This window comes from Osmerus eperlanus, chromosome 23 (assembly GCF_963692335.1).
Source record: "Osmerus eperlanus chromosome 23, fOsmEpe2.1, whole genome shotgun sequence".
In the NCBI taxonomy this organism is placed as follows: Eukaryota; Metazoa; Chordata; class Actinopteri; order Osmeriformes; family Osmeridae; genus Osmerus; species Osmerus eperlanus.
Genome location: NC_085040.1, coordinates 8,097,703 through 8,125,176, shown reverse-complemented (window position 1 = coordinate 8,125,176; position 27,474 = coordinate 8,097,703). Strand labels below are relative to the sequence as shown.

At 45.1% G+C, this 27,474-nt stretch overlaps 1 protein-coding gene across 1 annotated transcript; it reads left to right on the top strand.

Annotated features, from left to right (window-relative positions):
* Nucleotides 1-720: 720 nt before the first annotated feature.
* LOC134009818 (uncharacterized) lies at nt 721-22,522 on the top strand. Its single transcript, XM_062449529.1, has 6 exons — nt 721-768; nt 19,732-20,073; nt 20,973-21,323; nt 21,428-21,550; nt 21,716-21,777; nt 21,919-22,522. Exons 1-6 carry the CDS (start codon nt 726-728, stop codon nt 22,051-22,053), a joined length of 1,056 nt encoding a protein of 351 aa, XP_062305513.1. The 5' UTR covers nt 721-725; the 3' UTR covers nt 22,054-22,522.
* The last annotated feature ends 4,952 nt before the right edge of the window (nt 22,523-27,474 follow it).

The window sequence follows — 27,474 nt, the reverse complement described above, 5'->3', positions numbered from 1 at the left end:
CATCATGCGTCTGAACAGCTCATTTTTTCTCTCTACAATTGTTTTCTCGTCCTCACGTAGTTATTGGTTTCCAGAGTGGGTACGTAGGCTGACATACAGCCTTTGGAAAAGCTGAGTTAAATTGAGACTGTGTTGATATGAATGTATACTTGTGAGGCTGTTTCACTTTTGCTTCATTCTTGGTCAATGACTTTAGAGAAACTCAACAGATGCAATGAAATATAAAAGTGGTGTTGAGCAGGTGATGACTTTGTGGCAGTGGAGATGTCTGATTACACAGTGTCATGCAGGGGAGTAGGTTTGTTGTTAGTTGTGGGTGGGACAGTTTTTTTTAAACACTGAGGATGTTAAATAGGGGGGACAGATTTGCTTTTTCAAAAAGTGATAATAAAACGTATACCCCTGCTTCTGTGTGTTTTGGGAAAAGCCCAAGTATGTTGTGAAACCTTTAACTGTGTCTTTAGTTAAATATAGCTTTTAATTAATGTATATTTTGCTGTTCGAGAAATTATTTTGTATTATCAAATACCATTGAGAGGCTACCAATCTCCATTTAAACACCCTTTGGTCGGAGAACTGTGATTCATTGGAAGACATGATATTGCCCGTATAGCCAATAGCATCACTCAGTTCAGTGCCCCCTCCTACTTATTGCAGACAATCTTATATAAATGTGTCTGGGTGTGCCCACTTCCTAGTTAAATACAGAGTTAACTGACATTGAAATGATTCTGTTTGGGCTCATCTTTTTGTTTAATATTAAATCAGGTAGGACATTAAAACATTTTAGTTGTCTTTAGGACATTATTACCTTGCATGATCACAGGCATTCTGACATTTCTTTGAATATTTAATGTTAACAATGGATTAATCTAACTAAATCTAACTAAATCGTAAAAAAAAAAAATTGAAAGCTTTGTTGTCTTTTTACCTTGGCAGTTTGTACATTGAACGAGGACGTCATTTTGCAACCAGATCATGTCATGGTGGTCAGAGAGGGAGAAAGTGTGAATCTAACTTGCCTCCGTACATATAATAAGGCTGTTCTGTGGTTCAAGCAGATTATTGGACAGAAGCCTGTTCTGATTGTTACATCATATGTGCATTCCTTTATATTGATCATCAAAGATCTGAAACCTGAACACCTTAATGTGAGCAGAGGAGTCAATAGTTGTAATCTGACCATCACCCAGACTCAGCTAGAGGATTCAGCCACTTACTACTGTGCACTTACATCCATTGGCATCACATTTGGAGATGGAACTCTTCTAATTGTTAAAGGTAAAGACTTCTAACATCTTTAATCATAAATGCACAACAAAATCCATATTTCTGTATTTCAATATCTCATACATATTTACACAAATACAAGTGTTTAATGTAACCAATTTGTAGGTCCTACTGACTTGCGTAATTGATCAAAAATAATTTCCATCCTTCTGTGTTGATTGAATTGTTTGAGTTTTCACATTCTTTTTCAGAATTTTAACCGAAAAGCAGAACTATTGTGCAGCACTCAGTATCTGAGTCACATAAACCAGGAGACTCTGTGACCCTAAACTGTACAATACACACTGAGACCTGTTCAGGAGAACACAATGTCTATTGGTTCACACATGGCTCAGGAGAATCCCATCCAGGAATCCTTTACACCCATGGAGGCAGGAGTGATCAGTGTGAGAAGAGCCCTGAGGCTGGGTCTCCTACACAGAGCTGTGTCTACAACCTCCCCAAGAGGAACCTCAGCCTCTCTGATGCTGGGAATTACTACTGTGCTGTGGCCTCATGTAGGGAGATACTGTTTGGGAATGGGATCAAGCAAGACATTCAAGGTAAACCACTAATCCCAATACATTTCAAACATCTTTGTATTTGAAATACCAAGTGGATATCTGACTGAAATAATCATTTGAACAGCATTTCTTTCCAAACAAATTCTTCCTAATTCTGAATAAAAAGAAAAGTATTAATTAGATGCCTTTCAAGTTTCAGATGTTCCAGATGGTCAGAATCATCCTTTTCTATTCATCCTATTTTGCCTGATGACAACCGTTTCGATAATGAGTGTGACTGTCAACATTATCATCTGTTGGAAAATGAAGAGGACACGTTGTGACGTCTGCAAAGGTGTCTTTACTATGACAGATTACCAGTGCACTCCTCTAACATTTAAGCAGGACTATGGAGCTATTTTACACTTGGTTCACAATATGCTAATTTTGCTGAACAACATTCAATAGTTCCTCACTGGGAACTGTGTTAAAGTAAAGTCTAAGTACAGTATGGCAGACTAAAATGTTAAAAGTTTGTATAATTCTGAAAGTGTTTTTGTCTCCGGACAGACGAACAACCCACTAGGCAAAGAATCCCAGGATACACCACAACAGAGACAGGAGGGTTTCTTTGTGTTGTTAAGAAAATACTTTTATTTAGAATTCATAAAACTACCCCTGGAACGGGTCACATGAAGGGCATAGGCCAATATTGGGCACCCGGTAGAGATGGGGTATTTATACTAGGGTAAAACACCACACGGCAAAGGGGCACACAGCAAACGGCACTCAGCAAAGGTTCACCGGTCAATCCCGCACACCAGTTAAAAAGAATCATATAGCCACTCAGCAACACCGGTAGCAACCCACACATCAAGGCTCACACGTGCCCACAGGGATCCCCAAGCCTCTACCTGCACCTCCCATAGAGCACAGCCCCAACACTACCCCCTGCCCAGGCCAGCAGACAACCATACAGAAAAACAAGAAAAGAAACACGTCCGGTTCCGTTCGGTCGGGGTCCCTCCCGACCGAACAAAAATATATACACACAAAACTGTCCAACCTATAGTCTAGGAATAGTATAGGAATAGTCAGGCTGCACCACTGGTCCACGAGTGGCCGAAGTTGTTCCTTTGCGGTGGATTCCCCTCTGCCTGGGTGACGTCACTCCTCTGGGTCTCTCCGTAAAGTCCAGGCGGTGGAATCCGTACTGCTTTGAACCTGCCAATGGAAAACAAACGGTGAATCCTCAAGGGTCCAGACCCACCGCAACCCGTTCATGCAGCAAAGGATGTTGGAGCCACCGTTCCTTTCTCTAGTGTTTGAAAGCGCAGAGTAATCTCTCTCGTCCGATGTCTCCGCTCCCCTCCTCTCGGGCTCGAACGTAGTAGACCGCGTATACCCCGGACAGCAGCAGCCCGTGAATGGCCTGGTATCGCGGAGGAAGCGACTGTAGAATCCCAACTCGCCGCCGTGGCTGGTCGTGTAATCCTGTCTCCAGAACCCCCTATCTCGCTGCTGCAAGTCTCTTCTTGTACCTAGCCCAATTGGGCCTCCACCAATCCGTGTTGGCCATTCAATCCCGCTAAAGACTCGCAGCCGTGTCCTATTAATTAGTCTCCCGCACGGCAATAGCGGAGCGTCTATTCATGAGCGTATGGAAGGCAGAAAGCACAGACCCGTATTGTCCAGTTTGCACTATAACCCAAACATTTCCATTCCTCATACATATTATTCACATGCAATAGTCACCCCCCCCCCCAACACAAAACAAGCCCACACGACATAATCCCCCCCTACTAAAATGGTGGTCGTCCCGAGCCACTTTACGGCTGATAACGTTGCGGACGTACCCCAAGATTAGGCCGCTGCGACCGCCTGACCAGAGGCACTGACCCCCCCTGTCTCTCCTCACCTTCCTGACCATCCGTAGGAGGCTCAGGTATAACTTCTTGGACCGGCACTGGGACAACAGGCCCGACATTCAGGTCAGGTGTAGGCATTGGCACAGGAGGATATACTCTAAGCACTGGCCATCGAGGTGGCAGGTCTCTCTCTTCCCTGGTGGAACAAGGGGCATCGCTGGGCGCAAGGGTGGAAGGTCTCTGGAGGCCAGCCGGGCAGGGACGCAGGTTGTTCCGATGGAGGGTGCGGACCGGACCCTCTTTCCCTTCGGGTCGTATACGGTAGACTGGTTGCCCAGGCCGCACCTGAGAAAGAATCACAAAAGGTAAAGGAAACCACCGGGGTTCAAGCTTCCCCCGGGCCCGACGTCTGAAGTTCCTTATGAGGACTCGCTCCCCTGGCAGCAATGGAGCAGCTCGAGCCCTCCTATTGTAGCGCGTCTGGTCCCAGGCCTGTCTCTGCTGGGTGCGTGCTTGGACCTGCTGGTAGGCTGTAGTCAGGGCCTGCTGGTGGTAGGAGACCCACCCATCTAGGGTGGTTCGCTCTTGGGGTGGCTGGGCCTCCACGCACAAGTCCACGGGGAGCCTGGCATGTCTGCCAAACACCACGAAATGAGGGGTCAGCCCGGTAGAACTATGAATGGTGTTATTGTACACCTGCACTAGCGCAGGCATCTTGGTTGGCCACCGGGACTGTTCCTCAACATTCAGTGAGCTCAACAAGGACAACAAGGTTTGGTTGAACCGTTCAACTGGCCCGTTTCCCTGCGGGTGGTACGGAGTCGTCCGGCTCTTGACACAGCCATACAGGGCACACAACTGCTGCATGAGCTCTGACTCAAAAGCACCACCTCGATCCGACAGGATCCTCTCGGGGCAGCCAAATGTCTGGATGAATGCGCCCCATAGGGCCTTTACCGTAGTGTGGGCGGTCTGGTCCCGGGTCGGCACGGCTACTACATAGCGAGAGAACAGGTCAGTGATCACAAGGATATAGGGATAAGTGTCCGCTGGTCTCCCCAACGACAAATAGTCCAATCCAACTATTTCAAATGGATAAGTACATTTAATGGACTGTAGGGGGGCTCTAACCTCAGGACCAGCCTTGCTGATGGCACACTCCACACAGTCCTTGGTCCAGGTGTTGCTGTCGGTGACCATGCCTGGCCAATGGAATCTCCGTCGTAGAAGGCTGAGGGTCCGCTCGCTGCTTGCATGCCCTGCGGCTCGGTGGTACTGGGCCCACAGCCCATGGGCTTCACCGCCCGGAACCAGGACTTGGTGAACGTCCATCCCTGTACCCGGCTCCTTTGTCTGCCGCACCAGGACTCCATCTCGGATCTCGATCAGTGTCCAGTCGGCGAGCAGTCTCTGGACTGGACGGGTAAGGGTAGAGCGTGCTTCCTTGGTTGGAAATGAATTCAGCCTCTTCCAATCATACAACTGCCGAAGGTCAGAATCAGCTTGTTGTGCATCCCTCCACAAACTGGGTGAAGCGGCAGCGAGCACGGCCTCGCTGGCATCTGTTGCACCTAATGGGGTTTCGTCTCTGGGAGGCAGTATTTCTGGGCCAGTCTGAACCGCAGTCACCCTGGCTTCACCTGGGAGCCGGGAAAGGGCATCTGCATTCCCGTTCTTGGCCCCTGGCCGGTACCTGACAACGTAGTTGTAATTGGAGAGCTGGGCTACCCACCGCTGCTCTGTGGCCCCTAAGTTTGCCGTTGCCAAGTGCACCAGCGGGTTATTGTCCGTGTATACTGCAATCTCCGCCCCCCAGAGGTATTCCTTGAACTTCTCAGTGATGGCCCACTTGAGCCCCAGTAGCTCCAGCTTAAATGAGCTATAGTTTTGGTCATTGCGCTCAGCTGGGTGCAAACTGCGACTCGCGTAGGCAACCACTCGCTCGTGCCCTTCCTGGATCTGAGACAGCACGGCACCCAACCCGCTCAGGCTTGCATCCACGTATACCCGAAAAGGCAGGCTAAAGTCTGCATAGGCCAGGATTGGGGCTTCCAACAGTGCAGTCTTCAATCGGTCAAAGGCCAACTGACAGTCCCCTGTCCATTGGACAGCAGCAGACTTGGCTCCGGTCGTGCCTTCGAGCAGGCGATGGAGAGGGGTGGCTATCTTCGAGAAGCCATGGATAAACCTCCGGTAATAGCCTGCGAAACCCAGAAATGACCGCACCTGCTTCACCGTACTGGGGACCGGCCATTCTTTCACGGCCGCCGTCTTCTCTGGGTCGGTGGCCACTCCACGTCCACATGGCCCAGGTATCGGACCTCCCGCCGGAAGATGTGGCACTTATGGGGTTGGAGCTTAAGTCCATGTGCTTGAAGGCGCTCGAAGACCTGCTCGAGGTGGTCCAGATGGCTGTCAAAACAGGACGAGAACACAATGATATCATCCAGGTAAACCAGTAAGAAGTCATTCACTTGGTTGCCCAGGCAACGCTGCATTAGACGCTGAAATGTGGCCGGGGCATTGCACAGGCCAAAGGGCATTCTCTCAAACTGGTACAAACCCAATGGTGTTGTGAATGCGGTCTTCTCTTGATCACGCGGGTCCACTTCAACCTGCCAATACCCGCTCGCTAGATCCAAGGTGGAATACCATACTTCCTGTTTCAGGGTTGTGAGGGACTCTTCAATCCGCGGCAGAGGATAGGAGTCTCTGTGCGTTAGTGCGTTCAATTTACGGTAGTCGACGCAGAAGCGCCAAGATCCATCCTTCTTGCGCACCAGCACGACCGGGGCAGCCCAGGGACTAGCACTCTCCCTCACAACCCCACTCTCCAGCATGCTCTGGAGGAGCGTACGCAGCTCGGAGTACAATTTGGGTGGAATTGGACGATGGCGCTCCCGTACAGGTGGTGCACTGCCTGTTGGTATCTGGTGTAGTACCGCATTGGTCCGCCCAAAATCCTCTTCATGGGCTGCGAACACTGGCGACCACTTCTGCAGCAAGGCAGTCAGCTGGTTCTGTTGTTCTTGGGTCAAACCTTCCCCCCGCAGGGCCAGGACTGGGTGCTCCTCTGTAGCCCTGGCCTGGACCGGTCGTACAGCCACCTCCACCACAGTCGGCTCTGGGTTGGTTAACACCATTTCGCTCCGACCCTGCACATCTTCGGACGACACCTGGCTCACAGCAGCCAGTGGGCGGCCCAGGGGGAGCTGAACCGGGAAAGGGTTGGGGTTGCAAAGGCGGACGGCAACGTGCCCCTGACGTAGCCAGCTGAGGGTCCTTGCCACCCGCCACTCCCGGTCGCCATCATCCAAATCCTCCACCATCACCAAACAGTCCGGATGACTGCTGCCCTGGGGGACCTTGGTCCACAGCATCACTTCCATTTCAGGGGGGAGGACAACTGGCGGCTGGGGTTCCAGTTTGGCGACCCCCTGGAGATAGGGCCCAGGTCCTAATATCCAGGCCCGCCGGCACGTGGCAAATGCCTGTGCCCAGGCTTCCCCGGCGGTTGGGTTGTTGGTTGTTCGGAATGCTGCCTCTCCAGGATGGGTGCCCTGGAATACCTGTTGCCAACAGTCAGAGATGATGTTCATTCCTAGTATCCCACAATCAGGACCAAGGCAGGAATCCTTCACAATCAATACCCCCTTATCAGCCAGCTGGACCCCACCCACCTCAAAGTCTAGAAGGATATATCCTACATAGGGGATCGTCAGGCCATTTGCTGCCCTCAGAGTGAGCCACGAGACTTCACTAGCGTCATGAAGTTCATCTCCCACAAAGTGCTTCTGGAAAAAGGCATAACTAAATAAAGTGACTTGGGATCCTGTGTCTAAGACACAGGGTATCTTTTTACCCCGTACACTAACCTGCACTTGTGGACAGTCTCCTACCAGCGAGGGCTTCTTAAGAACAGTGGTGGTCCCGCCCCCCTCGGTGGCTCGCCCCACAGCCACCGAGGGTTCTAAAAATCCGAGGGGTTGGGGCGTTGTCGCCGGGAACAGACTCGTTGGGTGTGGCCAGCTTCTCCGCAATCCCGGCAGATAGGCCGGCCTTGTGTATCCCACCGGTAGGGTTGAGGTCCCCCTTGGGTCCCACGGACATCCCGGGGCCTGGCTGGTGGTGCTGAGGTGGTAGGGAACCGACGTTCTCCCGTGGATGGATCTGCCCGATGCCCCGGGAAGTGGAGGCTCCTGAGGTCATCTACTAAGGTCTTGCCCAGCACGGAAAGCTGCTCTTTTAACTCCTGCTGAAGTTCCAACTTGAAGGCCTCCTTCCACTGCTGCAGGGAAGAGTCGGCTGCTGTGGGGGCCGCGGGCCCTGTTGGAGCAGCAGGCCCTGGGGTGTTCACCCGGCAGACCTGTACGCCCCCATGGCCCATTTCCCTCTCGAGGGCTTTGGCTTCGGTGCAAGTGGCGGTGAAGGACAGATCGGGCCGGCGCCGCAACTGGCGCTGTAGTTCCTGCTGGATGGGGCTTGGTCGAAGACCCATTGCAAACTGGGCCCGAAGCATCTCATCGTCCCCGTCGGCTGGGCCTGGATCTACGGCTCGCCACTGGTAATGTAATCCACGGAGGCGGAGGGTAAAAGCACCTACCCCTTCATCTGCCCCCTGTCTGCACTGGAAGAACTGCGCCCTCCTTTGGGCGATGGATGTTGGGCCCCCATACAAGCCCCGCAGGAGGGTAAAGATCTTCTCCGCTGGTGGTTTCAGCCAGCTGAACTTCCTGTTTAGCTTCCCCCTCCAGAGCACTCAGGACAAAATCCACCTGTTGCTGGCCACTCAAACCCTGTGCCCTAAGACAGGCTTCCATCTGTGTCTGCCATTCTGCAAATGAAGCTGAACCCCCCTTTCCGCTAAATTTGGGGATCCAGGGCCCCCCCATGAACCACGGCATCATTACTGCATTAACGGTGCTGGCCTCTGGTCTAGGCTGTGGCTCGCCCACGTTACCCCCATCGGCCTCCTCCATGTTGTGGGTGTTACTGGGATCCTGCCGACTACGCCAAAAAAGGATGTCGCCGGACAGACGAACAACCCACTAGGCAAAGAATCCCAGGACACACCACAACAGAGACAGGAGGGTTTCTTTGTGTTGTTAAGAAAATACTTTTATTTAGAATTCATAAAACTACCCCTGGAACGGGTCACATGAAGGGCATAGGCCAATATTGGGCACCCGGTAGAGATGGGTTATTTATACTAGGGTAAAACACCACACGGCAAAGGGACACACAGCAAACGGCACTCAGCAAAGGTTCACCGGTCAATCCCGCACACCAGTTAAAAAGAATCATATAGCCACTCAGCAACACCGGTAGCAACCCACACATCAAGGCTCACACGTGCCCACAGGGATCCCCAAGCCTCTACCTGCACCTCCCATAGAGCACAGCCCCAACACTACCCCCTGCCCAGGCCAGCAGACAACCATACAGAAAAACAAGAAAAGAAACACGTCCGGTTCCGTTCGGTCGGGGTCCCTCCCGACCGAACAAAAATATATACACACAAAACTGTCCAACCTAGATACTGGAATAGTCAGGCTGCACCACTGGTCCACGAGTGGCCGAAGTTGTTCCTTTGCGGTGGATTCCCCTCTGCCTGGGTGACGTCACTCCTCTGGGTCTCTCCATAAAGTCCAGGCGGTGGAATCCGTACTGCTTTGAACCTGCCAATGGAAAACAAACGGTGAATCCTCAAGGGTCCAGACCCACCGCAACCCGTTCATGCAGCAAAGGATGTTGGAGCCACCGTTCCTTTCTCTAGTGTTTGAAAGCGCAGAGTAATCTCTCTCGTCCGATGTCTCCGCTCCCCTCCTCTCGGGCTCGAACGTAGTAGACCGCGTATACCCCGGACAGCAGCAGCCCGTGAATGGCCTGGTATCGCGGAGGAAGCGACTGTAGAATCCCAACTCGCCGCCGTGGCTGGTCGTGTAATCCTGTCTCCAGAACCCCCTATCTCGCTGCTGCAAGTCTCTTCTTGTACCTAGCCCAATTGGGCCTCCACCAATCCGTGTTGGCCATTCAATCCCGCTAAAGACCCGCAGCCGTGTCCTATTAATTAGTCTCCCGCACGGCAATAGCGGAGCGTCTATTCATGAGCGTATGGAAGGCAGAAAGCACAGACCCGTATTGTCCAGTTTGCACTATAACCCAAACATTTCCATTCCTCATACATATTATTCACATGCAATAGTCATCCCCCCCCCAACACAAGACAAGCCCACATGACATTTTCTCATGTGTTCATACTCTAAGAGGGGACAGACACGTCCGATTGCCAAACAGAGTACAGGTCTGCCTCTGTGAGCAGAACAAATGAACAGGTTAGTTTAAAGGAAAACATTCCTGATTTTAATATTGGTACAGTACTTTCACTGCATAGGTGATTTAGTTACTGTATACCTATTTGGGTATACTTCTGTATTCAATTTAACAACTCACCAATCTTGTGTAGTTGTAAGTAGTGACAAAGAATTAGCTTGTTTACCAGCATCACAATTTTACAGCATATTGTAACAAATCTTTGTCATTATTCTGTGTTACTTTGTCCCAGGTCAGTGATGATGTTGACCTGAACTACTCCACTTTAAAGTTCACTGACAAGAAGAAAACCAAGCCCAGGAGACAGAAAGAAAACCCAATCTACACTGAAGTGAGATAGTAGGTCATGATAGAAGGTAGTAGCAGCTAATTGGAGACTTATTATACAAATATTTTGCTTAGACATAAAACCTAAACCAGTTTTAGTCTGTCTAATCAGGTAATGTACCGTTATTTTGCTTTAGGATAGGATTAGGTTGAAGTAGTATCAATAGATTGTTATATTGTTATTGTCATGTGATATTACATTGCTTTATAGAATGTATTCATCTTGAGCTTTTACAATAATTGTGTTTTTTAATATTTTGCTTTTTTTGTTGATGCTTTAAACATTATACAAGATCCAAAATGTTGGTACAATATAAATTGCCACCCTATGTAAATTACCTTTTAAACCTTATGATCATAAAGGATTAATGAAGCATTTGTGCAACCTATTCCTGGTTGTGATCAATAAAATCTGTAAGTTACATTGATTTATGTAATTGTTAGAATTTAATTCAAACTTTACAAATAAGCTTACACCTGTTTGAAAATTGTTCCATGGAAAATATAACAACATTTTTATTTGATCCCCCTATCCCCAATGAATATTTGAATTGTTATTTAAGTGATTTACAATAAGTATTACATTACCTGGACTATCACAATGTACATCCTGTTGCCAGTGGGTGCAGCTCTTCTGCATTAGAATAGGCTTATCTTCTTGGAGGAAACCAATCACGAGACACAACAGTTAAAAAGCCCATGGTGAATATGATGAAGAAGTATCATGTTGTAGTACTGCTAGTAATCTTGATGTTGGCTCCAAAAGTTCAAGTTCAAGTATTTTATTGTCAGGTACACAGAACAACACATGGTCAGACTGGCACTGAAATTCTTAAGACAAGACAATGCAAGCACCTGGCATAACATAACATATAAGTACACAGAACATAATTTACATCTATGCTAAGCTTAAATAAGTAAAACTTCCTAAATATACAGATAACAATAAATAATACACTATACTAACCCTAAATATACAGATAACAGTAAACAATACACTACACGAACCCTAAATACACATAAAACCTATTGCAACCCTATAACCTATTCTAACCTAGGTGGAGTACAGTGAGTGCAATAGTGCAAAATTACAGATAGTGCAACCAGCAGCTGAAAGTGACAGTGTGTAAGTAACTATTAAGAGGTCAATCAATGACTATGTCAATGACCATACAGGAGTCTGATGGCGATACAGGAGCCTGATGGCGAGTACAGTGAAGTACAGTAGTGCAATGTTACTGATAGTGCAACCAGTAGCTGAAAGTGACAGTGTTTAAAGTGACTAGTGTGAAGTGAATCAATGTCCATATCAATGTCCATTCAGAAGCCTGATGGCCCTTGGATAGAAACTGTTGTCCAGTCTGCGCGTGGAGAGACTGTTGTTTTGCTTACAGAAAAACAACAGTTTCACAGTCAGTCCCCTAGCTAAGGCCACCCCTGTCTTTAGACAAGAAGCTTCCTTCAAACTGTTGGTGCAGCAGGCCCACAAACACCCAAACCACCAAGAAAACACCTTTTACAAAAGCACTTTTTATTTTCCATGAAGAGGACAGACATGACGTGTTTAACTTCAGTTTATTTTTGGTCTAGAGCTTAGTGGCACATACTGTAGTAAGATACGAAACACTGACATGCCAAGTAAGACATTGTTCTATGACATGAAGATGTGTAACTCATCTCAGTCAGGAGCAGAACTTTTTTTTCCAAATGTGTCTTGTCTCTTTAGTATTGCAGTCTGCTGCATAAGTAATAAGGTTATCTAGACAGTATGGCCTCTTGCACATACTGTAGGACCCTCCTACTTTGTTTCTGTTCCTTTCACCCTGTTTCACTCTCTATCTGTCACGTCACAGCAAAGCTCCTTTTTTTATCCATAGGTTTCTGATCTACAGTATGTCACTAATGCTAATTCTCCTCCTATCCAGAATGTTTTGTTCAAGACAACAGACATTGGTGGCTAAATTATGATTGTGTTATGATTCTTCTTATACATTGTCAGGCATGGTCTGGGTTGAATTGGTGTTGGACAACATGCTCAGAGTTGTAGCCAAGTCGACTTGGTGGATGAATGATAGAGACCAGATACTATATCTCACATTATACATGATCTCTATGGAGACAGGAAGTCCCTGTGTTTCATGTAGGTCAGCTCCACCTCCAAATGGAAAGTGTCACATTGGTCACTTGACAAAGGTGCATTAGCTGTGTTGGCATCAGTATGAAGATGTGTGTGTGTATGGGTATCAATACAAAGTCTACCTGAGAATGAGCAGATCCTAATGTTGTAAATGAATAAAGATTTTCTTATCTAGTGCTACCTGTTCATAGGGTCAGATGCTCTCCACTTTTCTTTTGTTTTCTGTGGTCGTCTGTAAGTACAGTGCCGTCTCACATACAAACCTTTTACCTTCTCATTCTCTCCCTCTCTTTTTCTCTCACTCTGCGTTGCTTGTTGACTCTGATTGTGATTTTCTGCAGGATGTATGCTACTGGTCTGGTATTCTCACATTCAGTACTTGGCTGCAACACTTCAATGGTCTTACAGTAAGTCACTCGCTATGTTGGGGACATGTGAACACTCTTTAAGTATGAAATTAGCATTTTTAATCTAATCTGCAAATGTTACCCTCTCTGACACTGGGACTACAGTACTGGGCTGTTGTCTCTCCCTCCATTCCGTATATACGTAGATGTAAAGCAAGGCAATAAGACAATGCAGCCTGAATAGGGTGTCACCCAAAGCTAGAACAGTCATCTTAGCCAATCAAACACAACCTCACTTCTGAAGAGTTTGATGCGTACATAAATGTTTCCATTAAGTCAAGACACAGATGTAAAGATGAGACCTTCAAAGATGGTCACGCTGGGTTTGGTAGTTCTACTTCTCTGGGAATGTGGTAAGTTCAAATGGACATAGTCATTTATACACATCCTTTGTATAGAATATGATGGATTTTTGGTTATCACAATGTTTTCTCATCGTTGCAGGTCATGTGGTAGAGGGGACACAGTCTTCATCCATACGTCTGGACAGTCATCTTAAGTCTGTCGATGTTGGAGAGACGGTGACTCTGCACTGCTCCTACCAGTACATTATGTCAATGCACCTTTCTTGGTACCGGCAAACCCTTAAAATAAACCACAGCTGGTATCTACCATGTGGAAGTTAGGTCAACAATCTAGACTGTACAATAAGTTTAAGGACAATCCTCGCTTCTCTGTACATGGTGGTGAAGGACTAAATCACCTGACAATCTCAGATGTCCAACCTTCAGATTCAGCTATGTACTTATGTTCTGAAACATTCATAAATACACTGGAATTTTCTGATAGTCTTCCTCAATGTAAAAGGTACAGTCTGAAACAAGCTAAAAATGTCCATTTGATCTCAGGTTAAATACAAATTATTTTTACAGATTATAATCCTAGGTAATTTAGGTGAGCGATTATACTATATTATCATTCTAGTTTCAAAATCTTCAACAGATTATATAAATCCAAGGTGCAATTTGTCAAGGTGTCAAGGCTCTGTAATTCTGAACTGCACAACACAAACTGAGACCTGTGCAGGAGAACACAGTGTCTATTGGTTCAGACATGGCTCAGGAGAATCCTGTCCAGGAATCCTTTACACCCATGGAGGCAGGAGTGATCAGTGTGAGAAGAGCCCTGAGGCTGGGTCTCCTACACAGAGCTGTGTCTACAACCTCCCCAAGAGGAACCTCAGCCTCTCTGATGCTGGGACTTACTACTGTGCTGTGGCCTCAGGTGGGAAGATACTGTGAAATGGGACCATGCTGGATATTGAAGGTCAGAAATTCATTTTCAAAACAATTTAAAATGCAAACAAAAATGAATAAAAACGTTGTCGTCGTCATCTGCCGCTTGTCCGGGGGTCGGGTCACGGGGGCAGCAACCTAAGCAGGGAGGTCCAGACTTCCCTCTCCCCGGCCACTTCCACCAGCTCTTCCTGGGGGACCCCGAGGCGTTTCCAGGCCAGCCAAGAGACATAGTCCCTCCAGCGTGTCCTGGGTCTTCCCCGGGGCCTCTTCCCAGTGGGACGTGCCCAGAACACCTCACCAGGGAGGCGTCCAGGAGGCATCCTGATCAGATGCCCAAACCACCTCAACTGGCCCCTCTCGATGCGGAGGAGCAGCGGTTCTACTCTGATTCCCTCCCGGATGACTGAGCTTCTCACCCTATCTCTAAGGTAGAGCCTGGACGTCCCGCGGAGAAAACTCATTTCGGCCGCTTGTATTCGCGATCTCGTTCTTTCGGTCACTACCCACAGTTTGTGACCATAGGTGAGGGTAGGAACGTAGATCGACTGGTAAATAGAGAGCTTCGCCTTTCGACTCAGCTCCTTCTTCACCACGATGGACGGATGCAGAGCCCGCATCACTGCGAACGCCGCACCGATCCGCCTGTCGATCTCGTGCTCCATTCTTCCCTCACTCGTGAACAAGACCCCGAGATACTTGAACTCCTCAGCTTGGGTCAAGATCTCCTCCCCGACCCGGAGATTGCACTCCACCCTTTTACGGTCGATAACCATTGCCTCAGATTTGGAGGTGCTGATTCCCATCCCAGCCACTTCGCATTCGCTCCAGTGAGAGCTGAAGGTCACGGCCCGATGAAGCCATCAGGACCACATCATCCACAAAAAGCAGCGACCCGATCCTGAGGTCACCAAACCGGACCCCCTCAACGCCCTGGCTGCACCTAGAAATTCTGTCCGTAAAAGTTATGAACAGAATCGGTGACAAAGCGCAGCCCTGGCGGAGTCCAACCCTCACCGGGAACAAGTTCGACTTACTGCCGGCAATGCGGACCAAACTCTGGAACCGGTCGTACAGGGACCGGACAGCCCCGATCAGGGAATCCGGTAACCCGTACTCCCGGAGAATCCCCCACATGAGCCCCCGAGGGACATGGTCGAACGCCTTTTCCAAATCCACAAAACGTGTAGACTGGTTGGGCGAACTCCCATGCACCCTCCAGGACCCTGCCGAGGGTGTAGAGCTGGTCCACAGTTCCACGGCCAGGACAAAAACTACATTTCTCTTCCTGAATCCGAGGTTCGACAAACCGACGGACCCTCCTCTCCAGAACCCCTGAATAGACTTTCCCAGGGAGGCTGAGGAGTGTCATCCCCTTAAAGTTGGAGCACACCCTCCGGTTCCCCTTTTTAAAGAGGGGAACTACCACCCCGGTCTGCCAGTCCAGAGGCACTGTCCCTGATGTCCACGCGATGTTGCATAGTCGTGTCAACCAAGACAGCCCTACAACATCCAGAGCCTTAAGGAACCTTAAGGAACCAGGCGGTCCCCACCCCAGGGGCCCTGCCACCGCAGAGCTTTTTAACCACCTCGGCGACCTCAGCCCCAGAGATAGAAGGGCCCCCCCCAATGTCCCCAGACTGTTGGTGGAATTAAGGAGGTCTTCGAAGTATTCCTTCCACCGATCCAGGACGTCCCCCGTCAAGGTCAGCAGCGCACCATCCCCACCATATACAGCGTTGACAGTGCACTGCTTCCCCCTCCTGAGTCGCCGGATGGTGGTCCAGAACCTTTTCGAAGCCGTTCAGAAGTCATTCTACATGACCTCGCCGAACTCCTCCCACGCCTCCTTCTTCAGCTTGACGGCATCCCTCACCTCCGGCGTCCACCACCGGGTTCGAGGGTTACCGCCGCGACATGCACCGACCGCAGCTCTAGTCAGCCGCCTCAACAATGGAGGCCCGGAACATGGCCCATTCGGACTCAATGTCCCCGGCCTCCCCCGAGACATGATCGAAGCTCTCCCGGAGGTGGGAGTTGAAGCTCCTTCTGACAGGGGATTCTGCCAGCCGTTCCCAGCAGACCCTCACATTACGTTTGGGCCTGCCAGGCCTGACCGGCGTCCTCCCCCACCATTGTAGCCAACTCACCACCAGGTGGTGATCAGTTGACAGCTCCGCCCCTCTCCTCACCCGGCCTCAGGTCCGACGACACAACTACAAAGTCGATCATCAAACTGAGACCTCGGGTGTCCTGGTGCCAAGTGCACATATGGACACCCTTATGCTTGAACATGGTGTTCATTATGGACAAGCCGTGTTTAGCACAGAAGTCCAACAACAAAACACCGCTCGGGTTCAGATCGGGGGGGGGCGTTCCTCCCAATAACGCCCCTCCAGGTCTCACTGTCGTTGCCCACATGAGCATTGAAGTCCCCCAGGAGGACGAGGGCATCTCCGGGAGGAGCGCTTTCCAGCACCCCCCGCAGAGACTCCAAAAAGGGTGGGTACTCTGAGCTGCCGTTTCGTGCGTAAGCACAAACAACAGTGAGGACCCGTCCCCCCACCCGAAGGCGGAGGAAGGCTACCCTCTCGTCCACCGGGGTGAACCCCAACGTACAGGCGCCGAACCGAGGGGAAACAAGTATTCCCACCCCAGCTCAACGCTTCTCACCAAGGGCAACTCCAGAGTGGAAGAGAGTCCAGCCCCTCTCAAGGAGACTGGTTCTGGAGCCGATGCTATGCGTCGAGGCGAGGCCGACTATATCTAGCCAGATACTTATACGAATGCTTGAAAATGGACTACGGTGGTAAATGCAGTGTTCCAGGCTGTACAGGGAATGCTGAGACTTTTCAGAACCTTCCTAAGGAACCAAACACTTGACGGGCTGTGATGTTTGTCTATGAGAATATCCCTATGCAGTTCGACCCTCAATTACACATTTGCTCTAATCATTTCACCGAGGACAGTTTTGAAAACCTGCGACATTGTAAAGCAGGATTTGCTATGAAGCTTTTGCTGAAAAGAGTTGCTGTTCCGACCTTATGTTCATCACAACCGCAAGCTGTAGTATGATGTTGTCGCTAACAGTTATTAGCAATGTTAACGTATCCTGCCTGTATCTAGCATCAGTAGAATGTGTGATGATTTAGTTTATTGGCAATGGGGCTAACATTATTTCATGTTCCATGTTTCATTCAAATAAATAACCTGTGTTGTCATGTACATCTACAATTCAAAATGCATGACGTTTGTCCAGATCTATTTTTCAGCAAGATAGCTAGAGCTAACTGAAGCTGAGTTGAATCACGATAGTTTGTTTGCTAAGCTGTGGTGCTAATGTTACCCACCTAAGTCGATCCCGTTTGCTTCGACAACAAAAGTGGAAACAACTAACGTTATAATTTCAAATTATATCTAGTCAATCTGTGGAAAACAGTGTTGTGTACACAAAATTGATTTAATTCTATGTTTTGATTTCAAGTTTCCACCTTAGATGTTTCAGTGAGTGCTGTTGGCCGTGTTGCGTCTTTGCTCGTTGTAAACCAACCAATCAGCGCGCAGCTCATCTATATATTCATGAGCATACCATAAAAGAAGAAAACTTAACGTTTTCCCCGGGATAAATTCAATGGAAGCATCAGGGGGCATAGAACAGCACCCGGGCCATTTTCAGCCCAAGCAATGTTACATACCCTATTCGGAGACCTTAAGGAACAGTGTGAAATACCCCAAAAACCCAGTCAATCACCCCTTTAAGCATTTGAGTAACTACAAATTATGCATGACAAATAATGTTAACCTCTTACCACTCTGATGATGACATTTTCTGTTCCACACATGAAATTTTTAATCATCCATAATCAAAATATAAAAATGTACACCTGTTGTGTAAATTATACTTCCTGGGACAACATGTAAATATAATGATGATGATGACCAACTTAGTATTTAAATGTTAAGTGTTGAATTGTCCAAAATATTCAAGTAATAGTAATTATGCACTGAAGTTGTGTGTACAACATGTGTGCAACCCTGTTACCGAAATCTATTTAGCCTAGCACAGAAAGTGAAAAAAGGGAGTCACATGACACAGAGAAGATTGCATCAGCCATTCATATGCCATTACCATGGGGAGACTCAAGGTGTGTCCTCTCCCCTATTTTTTCAAACTTTTCAGCATTGTTGGAGTGTTTCACTCTAACCACTGCAACTCTCACTCATATTTTCATCATAAGACTAATTAATTTCCAAGTTGTATTTATTCATTTATATAACCATGTTTGTCCTTTGAATAACAGAAACATTTCATTCCACAGCTAGCTACCTAATCCTGAGAAATATCTAACATTAGCATTGATTTGCAACCCTGTTACTTATAAATGTCAGAAGCTGTTTAAATTGATAGAAGCCTAGTATTATGTGAAATGAGTATACAGTATGGTAAGAAGTTATTACAAACAATATTTTAAAATCCATATTTTAAGGTTCCAGAGTATTGGTACAGGGTTGCGCCAAGCATAGCACACAATAAACACAACGAGAATCTTTTGTAGAACTGTGTTGGTTATATAAATAAAGGCTCCTTTTTTAGATAATGGTAGTTGGGCATTGTAATAGTACTCTACATAGGTCAAAGGTGAAGCAAATAACAAACATTGCCACTTTGTCAGAAACAAGTAACATAAATGGAAATGTAGCTATCTTTAGAATGTGTCTCACATCTTGCCTTTGTTTTGGAAAAGTTGAGTAACATTGAGATTGTGTTGATGTGATGTTAACTTGTGAAGCTGATTCATTTTTGCTTCATTCTTGGTCAAGGACTGAAGAGATAAACTCGACAGATGCAATTAAATATAAAAGTGAGGATGTTAAATAGGGGGGGGCAGGTTTGCCAATTTCAAAAAGTGATAATGAAACTTACACCTGTGGTTCTGTGTGTTTTGGGCAAAGCCAAGTGTGTTGGCAAAGTTTTAACGATATGTTTAGGCTACCAATCTCCATTTAAACACCCTTTGGTCGGATTACTGTGTGATTCATTGGAAGGCATGATTTTGCCTGGATAGCCAATAGCATTACTTAGTTCAGAGCCTCCTCCTACTTATTGCAGACAATCTTATATAAATGTGTCTGGGTGTGCCCACTTCCTCGTTAAATACAGAGTTAACTGACATTGAAATGATTCTGTTTGGGCTCATATTTATTTTTTACATTAAATCAGGTAGGACAAAATTATTTTATTATTATTATAACCTTTATTTAACCAGGAGAAAAAAAACAAGAAAAAAAAACCATTGAGATTAAGAATCTCTTTTTCAAGGGAGACCTGGCCAAGACAGGCAGCAGCATACATACAAATATAGTTACAAAAATACAAAAGGAGACAAAATATAGGAGTTAGTGTCGTAGCCAGGTACATTAAAAACATTTACATTTTAAGGAATCTGTCTGTAGCTCTTTCATTTTTTATTTAAAAGCATTAAGCGAGATTAATTCCTTTAGTTTCAAGACATTATTGTTGTCTTTAGGAATATATTACCTTGCATGAGTGACCCTAACCCATTTCTTAAAATATTTTATATTTGCCTATGAATTTATTTAACTAAGTGGTAAAACAAATCTAAACAAATTGTTTTCTTTTTACCTTGGCAGTTTGCACATTGAACGAGGACATCCTTGTGCAACCATATCATGTCATGGTGGTCTCGAAGGGAGACAGTGTGAATCTAACTTGCCTCCATACATATAATGCGGCTATTCTGTGGTTCAAGCAGATTATTGGACGGAAGCCGGTTCTCATCGTTACATCATATCCACATTCCTTTATATTTAACATCAAAGATCTGAAACCTGAACACCTTAATGTGAGCAGAGGAGTCAATAATTGTAATCTGACCATCACCCAGACTCAGCTAGAGGATTCAGCCACTTACTACTGTGCACCTCAATCCATTGGCATCACATTTGGAGACGGAACTCTTCTAATTGTTAAAGGTAAAGACTAATTTAATGCACATGTAATTTTATGCACTAAAGATTGTTCCTTATTGTTGGATAAAAGCTTGTAGAGGTTGGCTATGCACCGCATACTTATTTACAAAAATTACAGCTTTAAATGGAACCAATTTGTAAGTCCTGTGGACTGTGCTATAGAATCTACGTAATGAACACAACACGGGTAGTTGCTGAATATAAGTATATACAAAACCCCAACAAAGGCACAGGCAAGGATAAAGTCAAAAAACAGGCTACAAGGTCAAGACACTGAATGGCTGACAAAATCGCTAGGCATAGAAGGATTAGTACGTCATGCAAACACAAACAATACCTCACTAATAACATAATAAATAGGGTGCCCTGACGAGCGATCAGATGCAAATCATCAACCAAAATAACCTTTGATAGCAAACTGCACAATGACACCTTGACACATTGCATTTTTCACTATACTACACTATTTGTATCTTTTGTACTATTTGTATTTTTCTTTTTTTTTATATTGTAAATTATGGCTACTTTATATTTTATTGTATATATATTTTGTTTTTAAATTATAAATCCCCTTAGTATTAGTTAGATTTTGTACCTTTTGTATAGTTAGATCAAGTATTTAAGTTTTAAGATTTCTATATGTTTAATGTATGCACCTTCCTGCCAAAGTAAATTCCTTGTCTGTGCAAACTTTCATGGCGATTAAAACCCTTTCTGATTTCTATCTGAAAATGAACAACCAAACTGAACATAGAAAATCACTTGACTAGATCTTGAAAAGGTTACAATAACCACCAAACAAAGAAATCAAAAGACCAAGAACAAACACAACCTTAGAGTTGAATATGATTTCCATCATTCTATGGTGATTGAATTGTTTAAGTTTACACTTCCTTTTTCAGAATTTGAACCAAAAAACAGAACTATTGTGCAGCACTCGGTGTCTGAGTCACATAAACCAGGAGACTCTGTGACCCTAAACTGCACAATACCCACTGAGATCTGTGCAGGAGAACACAGTGTCTATTGGTTCAGACAGGGTTCAGGAGAATCCCGTCCAGGAATCCTTTATACCCATGGAGGCAGGAGTGATCAGTGTGAGAAGAGCCCTGAGGCTGGGTCTCCTACACAGAGCTGTGTCTACAACCTCCCCAAGAGGAACCTCAGCCTCTCTGATGCTGGAACTTACTACTGTGCTGTGGCCTCATGTGGAGAGATACTGTTTGGAAATGGGACCATGCTGGATATTCAAGGTAAGCCACAAATACTGTGTGACAAATGAGGTAGCACGTTTCATTTGTAAAAACTCCTTTATAATTTCTTGAATATAAAGTTTCAGAGGACTTTTGTTTGGCAGATGGTCAGAATCGTCTTGTTTTTCTCATTCTCTTTTGCCTGACAACCGTATTGATTCTGAGTGTGACTGTCAACCTTATCTTCTGTTGGAAAGTGAAGAGGACAAGTTGTCACCTCTGTTCAGGTAAAAATTAATTAATTAAACAGTTTGCCATAACTTATGGGACATGTCTTAAATTCAATTCACATGCAATACAATGGATAGCTCACATACAGAAGGTAATATTAGAGAGTTGCACAAGATGTCATTTAAAACAATGTTTTAATGTTTTTTAAATGTGTTTTTTAGCGAGGCTCGGTGCTTCCTCTCAGCAAACTGGCAGTTCTCATGTCAATACATCAGCAGAACAGGCCAGTACAGTGTTCATCTTCATAGACCAAAAAAAAAATTGCCTCCTTTATTATTGATCATGTAGGCCCTGTATGGTTTTAAACATAGTTAGTAGGTACTTAAAGTACATCAGGACAATACTTTATGTTTCTGTACCACAGGTCAATGATGACAGAAAACAGTACTACGCAGCTTTGAATTTTTCTGATAAGAAGACCACTAAATCTGGGACAAAGAGAAGGGAACTGAAAGATGAAACCATCTACTCTGGAGTGAGATATGATGGTAACCAGTGAGAACCAATTGGTTTAACTGTCTTTTAAGACCCACTTCTGTTTTTAAAATTTCCTTAGAAGAAACAAGACCAATGCAAAGCTGAGTTTAGGTCAAAAATCTCAATGCGCTACTGCACATCGTATGTAGTCACCATATGCAGCTCTTTAAGCCACCAGGGTGCACAGACATGTATTGTTACTATGTTGTTGGTGCTTCTAATGTTTTTGCTTGCCCCAATGACCCCACCGATTCTGTACTCTACTGTACTGTACCGTACTGCTTGGCATGACTCTTATAATGCTTCCTGCTTTTGTTATTGGTTCAGTGTATGTACCCCTTGGACAGGGAGTGGATACATCTCCTTGGGCAGAGCTACAAAGCCAAGACAAAATGTTATGCCATTTTTGTTTAATAAATGGTTCAAATTAATTTGTGAGTATTGCCGACTGAAATATTGTAAGTGTGTGTGTAAGGTGTACAAAACTCACCATCCCTTCCATGTCGGACGAAATATCCCTTGTGAGATCCTCTTCACCGTCATTGTTTCTTGACCCTCTTCACTCGCCATAGTTGTACAAGATTAAAGAGATACTCTGCTCTTTCATTTTACATTTAGTCCTTTAGCAGACGCTCTTATCCAGAGCAACTTACAGTTAGTACAGGGACATTCCCCCCGAGGCAAGTAGGGTGAAGTGCCTTGCCTAAGGACACAATGTCATTCTCACGGCCGAGAATCGAACCGGCAACCTTCTGATTACTAGCCCGACTGCCTAACCGCTGCCATCTGACCCCCCTCTTTCCAGTTGAGAAGACCTCATTTGAATGAACATCCTGCAGTAGGTGTTCTTAGTTGTATTGTATTTTAAGATTTAGAGATTAAACACATACATGCTAAATAAATGATCACAGGAAAACAGTTATGTACAGTAAACCTACAGTACAAAGTCCCTCCCTCCTCAGTAGGGATCAATACATTCTGACGGTTATGAGAGTCAAAGAGTTTCAGATGTGCGACCACATTGGTGGTAGGACGTTGTTTCCTCTGTTGGAGAAAAGCCTCTTACAAACAGGAAGACTGAAGTTCAGACTTGTAAATGTACGTGTATGAACACGTACATTTACATGTAAGTGTATAAACAAGTGTTCATATACAGGATGTGTAACTTAGAAAGTCAGTTGATACACATACGTTTGAAGATAACGAACACTAGATTGTGTTAGAGTAACCCTTTATAGAGTTGAAAAGAAATCCTCAGGTGGAATACCTTTGGTGTTAAGAGTTTGTCTGCTCAGAAGACAGTGGTGATTGAAACAAACTGTACTCCACACTTATGTCAAGTCGTTGTTCATGTACGGTCTGCTGTGAACTTGACACGGCTGCACACCTGCTTTAGGTAAACCAGTCTAACCGTTGTACATAGGACCTAGGCTCATTCTGTTCTGTGTCTTTGCTCACTCACCGTCTTTACTGTAGCTTTGTGGGTTCTGCTGAATGTCTCTCTGTCACTCAGATGTCACGCATATTGTTAAATGCAGTCAAATGTTTTCATGTCCTACTTTAGTATGAACATTATATCATGCATGACAATCAGACAAAAACATAGTGAGACATTCAACTCCAGCAACTGTAGTATATATTCTAACGTAGTAAAATATATTGTACGTCATCTAACAATTCTGTCATCAGTTGTAGTTGTATCTTTCAAACTATAATGTTCTCCAATAAAGTGTGCACTGAACTAAAGGGGTTAGGCTTTTACCGTTCTTTGTGCAATGCAAGCTGTAATGCAAGGCCCATGCTGCCTCAATAAAGAATTCCCTAGTAAACTAGACCCGTCATCTGGTTTACTCAGCCAATTACAACCAATTACACAGAACTTTGGTCCTAAAGAGAAGGGTGCATAGGTAATCTTTTTCCACTTGTGGACACAGATGTGAAGAAAGATCATTCACCATCGGAATGGAAGATCTACTTCTCTGCAAATTTGTACATTTAAAATACAGAAGAAAAAAATCAGTGCCTTAAGTGCATCATTATTTACTCCACTATGGCGATAATGTAAAAATGTATGTATGTATGTTTTATATGTTATAGTATTAAAATGTGAAATGTGTTTCCCTAGTTTTAGTTAATGTGCTACAAGTAACACAATCTTTAGCCATACGTCAGGACAGTGGTCTCAAGTCTGTCGATGTTGTATATCGCCCATTTACACATTTAAACAAAATAGCTCACTGCACCATCACAAGGATAATGCTCACTTCTCAGTAGGCCTACAAATCTGGAATGTGCTGATAGTTTCTGCCTCAATGTAAAATGTTAAATTTGTTATGTTTTAAACAAGTCATTTATAACATCATTTGCATATATTATCATATTTAAAGAAGTTACAATTAGAAATCTAGCTATAATAACATTGTATGATGCAATGGTATGTCTCCATATGTCAGGGTCCAGCTGCAGCAGAATTATTGTCCAGCACCCGCTGCCCAAGTCTCATACACTAGGAGACTCTGGGACTCTAAACTGTACAATATGTAAATGGAACCAAGCTGGGCATTGAGGGTAAGTTATTGACTTAACTATGTTCAATTATGTTATTGTATAGAGAACTGCTGGATCTGCTTCTCCTTGTGTAATTCTGAGTGCAGCATTAGATGTTCTGTTCAACATTATGTTTAAAAAACTAAAAGTTGTAGAGGTAAGTGATACCAATAAATGCAAAATCTGAACAATTCTGAAAAACAGCGGAAAGAAAATATGCAGTTTTTCACTATTGTCTGTAGAACACTCTCAGGTGAGAATTGCAGAGCTAGAATGATAAGTGAAAAGTTAAGTTACATTGATTTTAGCAGCAACTACTAGCAGCAACAATGCAGCACGTTCAGCAATTTGTGTGGAGCACATCCACTGCATACTTCAATGCAGGTTGTGCAATGTCCTGGGTCACAGCAGACTTATACTGGGCCACATGCCCCAGTATAAAGGGTGTAACGACGCCCCTGTTCAGGATTCATTACTAGAATATATGTTTGGGGGTATTCTCCGGCAGTATAAAAGTGCAATCTTGCGCAGATTTTTGTTTAATTTTCATTGTATTCAGTATTTCTAAAGCATGTTTACTTTACTTTAAAAAAAGACTTGTGGTCTGGCATAAATATGGCACACATACATACCTAATAGGTGTGGATATACATTTCTGTTACATTCCGGCCATCCTTAAGTTCCGAGCCACTTCTTTACTCCACCTTCTCAACTAGACACATCTGCCGTCTATCATCTCATCACCACGACTATAACTACCCCGGTTCTTCAACCACTCATCACCAGATTGTTACTTCAGCTACAGTCCACTTTATACTAAGTTGGCTTTTTCTGTTGTAATTTTTGCTGTACCTAAACTTGCCCTGTTTCTCTGTGTCTCCAGGACTACCATTCGGACCTGCCTGCCTACCTGCTTGTCACCTCAGTTGGCCAGGGAGCGAGCAAAACCTCCCTTGAAACACCTGTACCTGTACAGACATGGCCACTGATGAAGAAAGTGTTTTGTCCGTCTCTTCATAAACGGAGTGACTAAGTTCAGTTGAGTTCTGGATTTTAATAAGTATTATCAATCTGCAGATTGGGAGAGAAAACCAGACCTCTGACAATAAATGACCACACAACACCAGGCTTAGGTCTCAATCATGTCTCTCTCAGCTCTGAAAGCCGGAGGACCATCTTTTATAGGGCACAGGAATGTAAACATAGATAGTGACAGTCAGGCAGTAATGACGTTACAACAGTCTCAGAGGAAGAGATTCACAGCTCCCAACACATGACCACTCAGACTAGAGAGATCATAGTTGGCGCTCTCCTTGTAGTCATGACCAAGGACGTTTACCCAGTACTTTCTCCTGATCACGAACATCTATTAACCCTGACACATAGACACCATCTACTCTTATTAATAGCAAGCTTACATGAGAACATACTAACTAGTATCCAATGACTAGTTATATTGATTAGTGAATAATGTAAGCACACCGGAAATCGCAATTTCTTCCACAGTCCCCCCCCCCCTTTTGACGTTTAACGTCAACACAACAACCATTCATCAACTGTTTATCTGGGGCCTGCTGTAGTGCCTTACATTTCACAAGTTTCATACCATTTAAAAACCTTAACAATCAAACAATACAGTATCTGTAACTACTCAGCACAGCATACATGATTATAGGATTTAAAGAAATATTAGGTAGTACCCAATCACAGGTGAAAAGGTACAAAGTCATTGAAGTGAATAGCTTTTTGCTTAGTTTATCAATAGTTCTAGAAACATAGGCATATTTCTCTGCTGGACATACCCACTGGTCATGCTCTCGTGAGCTCAACACATCAGGGTATAGGTCAAACACTGTTCATTAAATTCAGAGTATTTCAAACAGTATAAAAAATGTAATAAAGTAACCATCTTTAATTATTGTTAACTGATCTGTGGTCAAGGACAGATCTATTCACATTGCATACAGCATTGTATATCAGTTGGAAAATAGAAGGAGGCAAATGGCCATCTTTATTACATTGGCAAAATAGTCACTTGGTACTTGAGATTACATATCAGACATTTCAGTCATTCCCAGGGCAATAAAGTTATCATCAGTCTTGCTTGCTTTTGTCTGTGGCTTGATTTGGGCTACCATAATCTTACTGGCAGCCTTACGAAAACCTACTGCACAGCACTGTACACAGCAGGCAGTACACATCTTCCAAGCGCAAACCACAATCAGCACAACAACGATTAACATGCCCAATCCAGTGATTCCTATTTGAATGATAGTCGAAAAAGAAACCCCGAACAGAGGAGGTCAGTCAGCACAATTCCTAGCTTCAGGTTCCCCCAAAGCTGACATTATGTTTTAATGTAAGCAGCCATACTTGTGATATTAGCAGATTCATCGTGGATAAAAGTACAACAGTCATGACTTATCACAGCACAGCTACCTCCCTGAGCTGACAACAGATAATCCAGTGCCATACGGTTCTGGAGCACTACCTGCCTCATGGCCTTCATCTCAGACGCAACTGCAGTTAAGGCGTCGGCTGTCTCATTACCAATGGACTCCAACCCTACTGCTAAGCTCCTAATATCTCTAAAGGCAGTGATAACACCATACACAGGGAGAATGGCAACTGAAAACGTGAAAAGTGACTGAGTACTATTGAATCCACGTGATGTGATCCCAGCTTCTTAGCATCTGCATTAATAATACTTCTCTTGTGGCGGTGCCACCAATGTTTGGGAAAGGGGTGCAGGGGCAACCCATCTACAGGTCTGAGGGCTCCTACAATAAACCCAAGGTAACACGTTCCTGACCAGACGGCCGGCAGGAAATAATAAGCACTCTTAACACATACCCACATGGTGCCATTGTTAGCTGCACGACGAGACCAAAATGGT